Consider the following 8931-nt stretch of genomic DNA (forward strand, 5'->3'; position numbering starts at 1 on the left):
ATTTACTTTTAAGAAAAATCTCCCTCCTCCTTGGTCCCTAGAGATTTGGGTGCTAAGAAAAATCTGTTCTCCAATTCAGGGTTGTAAGAAACCCTCCCCAGCAATTGCATTGTTGACTTCTAATGAAGCAGAGAGACATATGTAGCTTTGAAATAGAGGTTGCCAAATGGTATTCCCAGTGACACATGGGAGACTGGAGGAAAGGGTCCCCACAGAAATTCATCAGTGTGGGGAGAGCTGGTTAGTAGGTAGGCCATAGAATTTTCCAGTGACATCACCAGTAAGCCGTTCACTGGACACTCTATTGTATCTAAGAGATCCCAAGAATCTTCTGTGATGTCACCAGTGTTGTGGTGACACCAACTGCCTTTGGGATATTACTTCAGTTCCCTTTGGGTTCACAAGCAGGCATGTTTCGCCAGCTGCTCAGGCTATTTCGGAAGGAAAGTGTTGATCAAGGAGAGACCGCACCAGGTCAGAGGGAAGCTGACCCCCTCTCTAGTGAAACAGGAAGGAGGAAATCATTCTTGGGAAGGCTTGGTGAGTCGTGGGCAGAGTTGGGGAACATCCTCAAGGAGGTAGGTTTGAGATGTGCCTTCTAAGACTAGGCCTTACAATCAGGAGCCTTGGGATTTTTCAAAGGCAAACCAAGAGTCAGGAGTTCCTGATCTTTAATTTGAGAGAAAGCCATAAAGTTGTAAGACTTCAGTGTCTTTTCTTGAAGCTTTTTAACTGTGAGTGTCAATGATTGGCAGGAGGAGGCACTGTGAGATTAACAATGTGACCATCCATGTTTGGGAGTTGAAGCACTTCATCCTCTAAATTACTGTAGGTTACATGAGTGTGTGATGGCGAGAACAAGGAAGGATGCACCCCTAGTCATGAATTGAGTTCTCAGACACTTTGGGCTGGACCACACTTGGTTAGAGCTTGATGGTGCTAAACATTATGAAGTCATTATGAACTCCAGGATTATCTGCACCACATCTGATATAACAATGTCGCAGATGTTTATGTCTCAGTCATATTATAACTTTCAGTGCCGCGGGTTGTTTAATAGTGAGTGTGGCACGTGTATGGCTTTAAAGGTTGGGAACAGGGACATAGCTTAAGAATCAACCTTTAAGAAAGCTTTTCTGCTCTTTCACGGATTCACCCAGTCTCTACCATTTCCCCTTCCTCAACCTCATTTTCGGATTCAGAATGATCTATTCTGCCCATGGGCCATCAAATATGCAAATTCACTTGGGTTTATCTGTCTACAGGTTTTGGTAGGAAGGCATCATCCCAAAATGTCATCAGTAAGCAAGAGGAGTGTCTAAAGGAACTGGAGGAACTCAAATTCGAAATCCAGAAGTGTCAATTCGAGAGGGATGAACTTTATCAAATCCTGGATCTTTATATCTATGATGAGTGGGACCACAGGTAGTCATTATGCCCAGTAACCTGTTCACTGTCTTGAGCTCTCTCTCTGCTACCTCAAGATTTCCTCATAGCACGAGAAAGTTTCACCTCTCATCCTGGATTTTAAGTAGAGTTGGCAGGCATTAGCTTGGGAGATAAGCTAGGTGCTGTGTGTTTAGGGTCAACCTCTTTTGTACTTGACCCTGAGCCTCTTGGATTAGCCTTGGTCCTGTCAACAGCTGGAAGGACCTGGTCACACTTGCTGCAACTGTGTGTGTGAATGAAATGCCTGCACGTCATCACTCTTTCCTCTGAATTTGTTCATTATACACTGATTCTATGGCACCTCCATGAATGTAGTTGGCATTCTAAGTGTGTTTGGATATGGGTTGGTGTGTATGTATGTGGCAGTATTTGTTGGTGGTTTACTCTGGATCAGGACGTCTGGGACCTTTGATGGGGTCTGAGGATTTGTTTGATCAACACTTTGCAGGTCATGATAGTGATGAGTATGTGGAGGCCCACATTGATCAACACAGCACTTTGCTCCTTCTGTATATATTGGTGGCACACAGGACTCTCCTGAGGGGAGGAGGTGCTATAAATCCTCTTCCCTGTCAAACATAGTTATACCCTCTGGGAATTCATGTAATGATAGAAACCAAGGATTGAGTATACCTGCTTTCAAAACAAGAGAAATGTCATCACAGCTTTCTCTTGGGCCCAAAGCTGTGGCACAGACTGGAGGAATCTTCTTCCTAAACTAGTCAATTCCATCATGCTCACCTGGCCAGCTCTTGAAGGTCAGGTCCCTCCAACTGGTACCGTGACTCTGTTTTCCTGTGCCCAGGATAATAAACTTAACCAGTACAAATACTTTGAAGGAGCAAGTATGTGGAACATACTGAGTTTAAGTAATAGAGAGAACAGTCTGATTTTACCTAATTCGTTTCACCTGCTTTGATCTTTAGTTTTTTATTTTTTTAACTATCCAGGGATTGTTTATTGTGACCTAGAAATGGTAACTGTGGTCTTGACAGTTGTTATTCCCAAACAGGCAGCTCTCAGGCTCTGCCCCCTCCTATATAGTGAGTCTTTGCAGAACCATATCTCTCAGGATTCCAAGGAGTCCTTATTTCAAAACAAATGTTTGCTTATTTACATAGAAATATTTTCTGTGGATTGAGTCTCACTGTTGGGTTTTGGTCTGGTTTTTGAGTTTGCCATTTTCTTCCCTTCCACCATTCCTTGAATTTGAAATTTTTTATTATATATTTTTATTTACATTTCACCTTATTCTGAAATCGTGAGTTCAAAACATTATTTGTTCCTTTGGCCATGACCTAACCCAGGCTGCATGTCGAATTGCCAGTCCTTCAATCTGAACATGAGATGAGAATGATGGCTATGCAAATGATGACCAACTCAATAAGTGATGCCATGGAGAGGTACAAGGAGCTCATACAAGTGAACAGTTCCTACCGGTGAGTCGCTGACAGAGATGAGAACACAGCACTAGGCAGGGAATGCTTCTGTCCTGTATGACTTTGAACAAAATTCAGGGCTCTGGTTCTGTAGTGTCTGACTCTTAACAAGAAGGCTGCCTCCTGGCAAGGGTCTTAGATTTGTAGCTCTTGGACTCAGTTGTCGTACATGTGAGGGGTGTAGAAGACCCTCCAATTGTTATTTTCCCAGTTAAAGTTCCTCTAGATAGAAAAGGTTTGGACCATGATGGGAATATTAATCAACTCTGAATCTCTAGGACTCTGACAGGAGATTTAAAGATCTGTGATCCATGAGAAACACATGGAAAGATTGTATAGCTATTGGGTCTTCAACTACCCCTCAGAGGGGCTTTCCCCACAACATGAAGATGGTTTCACCATACCATGGACATACGAGCTCCCTTATGGACCATCTCTTCTTCCTTGATTTATATAAACCGTCTTAGTGTCAGGATTTTCAGAAGTACTTTGATTCATGTGGAATGTGGATTCTGGATTTGACCTCCTCTAATTGGTGCTAACCTGCATAGTGTGGCTCTATTCTGGGGATTTCTGAGGATGAGGACCCTTGAAGGGATGATTGTACTTGCAGGAGTGACAGGCAAATAGAAGCTGGCTGGGATTTACCATTTTTTGTTTGTGGTTCAGCATCAGGCACTCCCAGCTCCTGCGTGAACAAGCTCAATTGAAGAACAATATACAGATTTTGATGATTGAGAAGAGAGAACTGCTGGTGGAGCAGACTGAACTGCCAGCATACTCTGTGGAGACAAAGAGGCTCTGGGAAGAGGCCGGAATGAACATCTGTGACCCCAGTGCCACCAACAGCAGGTAGGGTTAGGGCTCAGGGTCAGGTTGTCCTCATGTCTTACCATAAACATAGGCAAACCAATGTAACTGTCTATTGACTGATCCATGTCCTGACCTAGGTCTCATCCAAGTGTTCATTCATGTGATGGTTTACAAGGCTTTCTGTGGAGATAGCCCCTTTTCAAGAAACTGCATGTTTGGAAATCAAATGCTCCTGCTCTTTGAGAATCTGCACTTCATTAAGGGAGATAGGTTGATCACACAGCACAGCACTACATGCCATTATGTATGGAGGGTGCTATGTGGGAGCCCCTCTTTAGAATAGAGCAGGGCTTTGAGGGATGAAGCAAAAGCCCAGAGCCCATTTTCTTTACAGGGATCGTGTGAGACTCAGGAAGTAAGTAGTTTTCAAGGAGGAGAGCCTGGTGGAAATGCCAAAGAAATGGTTCTCATTGTCATTTGTGGTGGCTTTTGTTCTTCCTCCCCTCATGTCCCTGTATATGAAGATGGTGACTTCATGCTTCATAGATCTTGGGTAACTACAGAGCCTGTGTATCAGCATGTCAGTCCTGTCTTATTTGAGTGCTCCTGGAGAGTTCATAACTGGGCCTTACAACCTGAAGCTGGTTAGAAGAGCAAGGATGTGGAAAAGGTTTCTCAAAGGCTGAGGGTTGGCATGAGAGACTTGAGGCTTCAAGAACAAAGTTATCCATATGTACCCCCAATTCTCACCAAGAAAGTTGCATTGCTGTGCTGACCTGCATCTTAGGGAGCATGCGGGGAGGCCAGTTCATGACATGCAGTTTTGTCCAGTCATTATCTAACTTAATCCTTTAAGCCTAGGTCTCTCAACAAACATGAAGCTTCCTGTTTTGTGCCTGCCAGCAGTCTTTGCATCATTCGTCCAGTTCCAGGTGGAGCCCCCTCTCTTATTTGTCTCAACACATTCTTAAACCATTCAGCTATTTCAAAAATAAGGATTAGATTTCTTCACTTTACCTGAACAGAGTTATCCCCCGGGAAGTTTCTGGATTGTCTTATTGGCTTCACCATGATCTTGCATGGAATCCTAGAGTGCAACCCTCTGCTGACATTGCTTTGCTGACTATATCATGGGCACTGCATTCTTTCAGGATAGATACCCTCTCAATATTGTACACAGTGCTGCATTTCAGAAAATTCACTGTATGTTATTTATTTAGCCTTTTTCTGACTGACATTGAGGTTGTTTTAATATCACAGGAACTCTAATGTGATGAAATGTTCCTGGGAACTGACAATGAGTCACTGCCTTCTCTGATGCTTCCAAAGTCTTCTATGACTGAAACAGGGTAGTTTTAGTGAGGGGCCTATGATGAGTCAACATAGAGCTTGATGGAGTCTTTTCCTAGAAATCTCTCTTGGGGATTTGATGTTGTGTTGTTTAGGCTATCTGTGCAAAACATGTAACTTACTTGTCGGACCAGCAAGTATCTGTATAGAAAGGTTTCCTGAAGTGGAAATGAGTACAGGCCAGGGCAGCACATCTTGCTTGTGTCTAAGAGACTTGTACACAGCATTGTTCCCACTAATTCCTCACTCAACAGGAAATGTGCTGCATAAGAGCAAAGTTTTCATTTGTGCATGCAAGTGTGTATCTGTGTGTCTGTGTTTGTGTGTGTGTTTGTGTGTGTGTGTGTGTGTGTGTGTGTGGTGTGTGTGTGGGTATATGTGTGTGTGGGTATATGTGTGTGTGTGTGTGTGTGTGTGTGTGTTTGCAGTAGTGAACGTGTGTTTCCCTCTATTTCCAAGTTTCATGAGAAAAGTACTCTAAGCGTTCACTTTACATCCATGAAACATGAAATAGAGCTGCCCAGTCATTTGGTTTCTCCATCTAGCTCTGTACAGCAAAAGGACACTTAAATTACTAATTTATTCTTTCCAAAAATTTCAGAATGAATTATCGTGTGAAGTCTGGGGGAGGAGTGGAAATATGTTCAAGTGAATCATGTTTCACAGGGGTAACAAATGGTACAGGCCTAGAGCTTGCAGGTCCCTTTTTGTTATGGTGTAGAAGCAGGACAATAAAATCCATTAGATATGCAACCCCCAAAAAGAGGACACAAAAACACCTCTAAAGTTAGATTTTCAAGTGATTAGGGGCAAAACTACTGATCTGCATTGAAATCCTTTGGAGCACATCAAAGGAATGGAGTACTGGGAGGTAAGGGCAAGGCTTCTCTAGAAAAATCCATGAGTTTATTCTGCTTCTCTGTTCTTTGTGAATTGTGAAAGCCCACTGTAAGGTTATGTCACTCACTGTGTCTTCTCCAAGGTTGCTTTCCACATTGCCTGCTACCATTTCTTTCGAGCTACCTTGGCACACTACAACTTCCCCTAGGAGTTTGGCTTGGATTTTATTCATTGAGAATTTGAGTTGCTTGGAATTGTATCGTCATCCAGAAAAAGTCCCATAGCTATGCTGTGGTGCAAGAACAGGGCAGTTTCAGGAACCCCTTTAGGTGCACAGATAATCCAAAGCGCTCCTCTATGTTATCTGTGTAGCATTCTGCAAGTGCTGTCGATCAACATCATTTTCTCTCAGTTAATTTCAGCCTCAGTGGGTTAGGAGAAATGATGAGCTTCAAATGGGTCTGACAGTGTAAGAACAGGTAGCCCTATGAGAAGCCATGTTCAGAAAGTGGAACAGAAGTTTTAGTTAACCCAGTGATTCCACAACAAGGAGTAGGTATTGCCATTGCAACTAGGGCACATCAGTGTTGTAGTGGTCCCAGAGTAACCTTGAAGGAGAATCTATCCAGACGTCCATCAGCCAAGGAGTAAAAGTGTACATACGATGGAGCCCTTCCATAGATTCTGATTCAGTGTGAGATAATCCATGCAAGCTTTTACTTACTTATTCAAATTATCTGTGGAACAATCACATTACGGGGAGAAAATTTGTTGATTTGGATCCTGGTTATGGAGATTTCCTATGATTCTAGCTTTGGGCATGAAGTCACTCAGGCTATGGTAAAGACAGCTCCGATTAGAAGAAGTTGCACACTTTGGGGAAAGTCTGAAAGAGTGAACAAGAACAAGAGTCTAGTCCACCACCAACATATGATCCTTTGCTGAGCAACAAGACAGCTCTACACAGCCTTTGGGACTTGCTAAGCCAGATTGTTAATGGAGAAAGAACCCTGAGTCTATGACGGTTTATGGGAGGACAGCACATCACTGACTGAGCTGTCTATTGGCTCTGGCCACTATGTACATATTCCACTCAACATTTTTTTTTATGCCTCCAGCGAATCCTGGGGAATCTTTACATTAAGCATTAATGTTCAGGTAGGAACATAGGCTGGAAGAGGCCATTTGAATATCCTTCCCTATATAAATACCCTTTTTGGGTGGATGACCAACCCACCTGGATTTCAGCCTCAGGCAGTTAAAGAGCTACTCAGAGTATTGTTCTGGTACAGTTCATGTGAATTTTGCCCATGAAACAATATATATATGATCCTCTGGATTTCTTGCTATGTTCTACTCCTTTCTTCCTGTGATCTCTCCGGAAAGATCTGAGGACATTTTCTCTTCTGTCCTCTCACAAACTGCCTTGCACTAGCCATAGACTTACAGGGGTGCTGTTCTGTTTCTACATCACAATCACCTTTAATGTTCCCTGTGTACGCTGGGAAGATTTGCATGGAGCACATTCTCAGTGATTACAAGATCTGTGCGGTGAGCATGAATTTGAAGTGAGATGGCTTCTCTGTGTATTTGCAGATTCAGTGGTTACGAATGGAAACTAGACGGGTTCCTTCAGTGCTGACATAATCAGAAATTTCACCTCAATTCTGGGCATGTTCTCCAGAAGGAATCCACATGGTATTCTAGGTTGCTCATACCTCTCTTGAACTCAGATTCAGACATAGCTACAATGTTATTATTCAGTGTCATATACCTGTACCAGTGGGAAAAATGCTCATTTTTCTCTTAATCCCAGTACAGTGCATAGTCCACAGTTCAAATTCTAGCAGTTTGAAAGGTGAGATATAAATCCAAGCGCAGGTACTCTAGGACACTTGGGGATGCAGGGACTGACCTCAGCTGACAGGTCATGCTGGATTATCCAACTGAATAGAGCTGATGTAAGAGGGAGAGCTGAATTGACAACCACTCACTAAATCTTTATTCCCTTGCTCTGCTAGGTCTGAAATTCTCCAGCAGAAACTCGAACATGACACAGACCAGGACAAGATCTCCCTTGGAGAGAAGAGCTACAGGAGGAGAACTAAGTGTGCACAGCAAATACACCACTATTGCGTCTCATCTGTAATGTCCATAGCAATTGTGGACTGCATTTTCCTCCTTTAGTTTAACTTCTTTGGATTGAATACGCTGTATTTTCACCTTGCCTCTCTCCAGCAAGTGTGCACTTTTTGAGGGACTCAGAGAAGTGCTGATGCACATCAATCAAGAGCTGCTGGTCATCCAGAAAGACCGTGCACGTGTAAATTTGTACTTGTCCTGATGGGTCACCCAGAAGAGTTTCATGGAGATCAGTTCACAATATTGGAAAGACTTTGTGACAAAGTCTGTAATATCATTTATACTCAATGTTGGATGGCTTTTTCCTTAATACCCCCACTCCAACAAAACAGACCTACTTCCACTCCTCTTGAAAAGATGATTACCATCACTAACTGCTTGTCTACTATGTCTCCAAGGCAAGCCACAGGCTATAAGTCTATTCTGCAAAAGGAGCAGCAAAAAATGCTTAGTGCAATTCCTCTATTTAAAGTTTGGTTTATTTTTAATTGTTTTGGTTATTTGGTTTTCCTTCTATTCATTTGAAGATTTGTTATTTATCTGTTGTTGTTTTGTTCATTTGCTTTTCTATTTTGATAAGGATATAGACTGTATATATTGACTACCTGCATCTGGTTACTATCCAGTAAATTGGATGTATTCTGGTCAATAAAGGGGTAATCTCAAACTCTTCACTCTTAAGAACCTTCTTTATTGATCATTAGTGTCAACATCTGAAGTCCCACAGCTATCAGGGAGGGATGGATCTCTGCATTCTCATGGGGACTGGGCATCAAATCACTTCCCAGTCAGACTGAGATTCACAGGCATTTATACAGTCACTGTGCACTGTGTTTCCAACTCTGAATTTCAACTTCATCATGCATACATTACCCACTGTGTATGCTTGCTGTCAAAT

At 42.6% G+C, this 8931-nt stretch overlaps 1 protein-coding gene across 1 annotated transcript; it reads left to right on the forward strand.

The window, feature by feature from the left end:
* The first annotated feature begins 330 nt into the window (after positions 1–330).
* Positions 331–8714, forward strand: LOC134480535 (uncharacterized). Its single transcript, XM_087568674.1, has 5 exons — positions 331–540; positions 1266–1425; positions 2757–2888; positions 3558–3740; positions 7913–8714. The coding sequence occupies exons 1-5, from the start codon at positions 411–413 to the stop codon at positions 8076–8078; spliced, it is 771 nt and encodes a 256-aa protein (XP_087424800.1). The 5' UTR covers positions 331–410; the 3' UTR covers positions 8079–8714.
* The last annotated feature ends 217 nt before the right edge of the window (positions 8715–8931 follow it).

Source organism: Rattus norvegicus, chromosome 9, assembly GCF_021556685.1.
Source record: "Rattus norvegicus strain SHRSP/BbbUtx chromosome 9, alternate assembly SHRSP_T2T, whole genome shotgun sequence".
NCBI classification, from domain to species: domain Eukaryota; kingdom Metazoa; phylum Chordata; class Mammalia; order Rodentia; family Muridae; genus Rattus; species Rattus norvegicus.

What these genes read in the sequence shown, in the direction of transcription:
- LOC134480535 (XM_087568674.1), top strand. Translation starts at nt 411, where the DNA reads ATGTTTCGCCAGCTGCTCAGGCTATTTCGGAAGGAAAGTGTTGATCAA. An exon ending in TATGATGAGTGGGACCACAG is followed by an intron (nt 1,426 to 2,756) that starts GTAGTCATTATG and finishes GACCTAACCCAG; the next exon opens with GCTGCATGTCGAATTGCCAG. An exon ending in CAAGTGAACAGTTCCTACCG is followed by an intron (nt 2,889 to 3,557) that starts GTGAGTCGCTGA and finishes TTTGTGGTTCAG; the next exon opens with CATCAGGCACTCCCAGCTCC.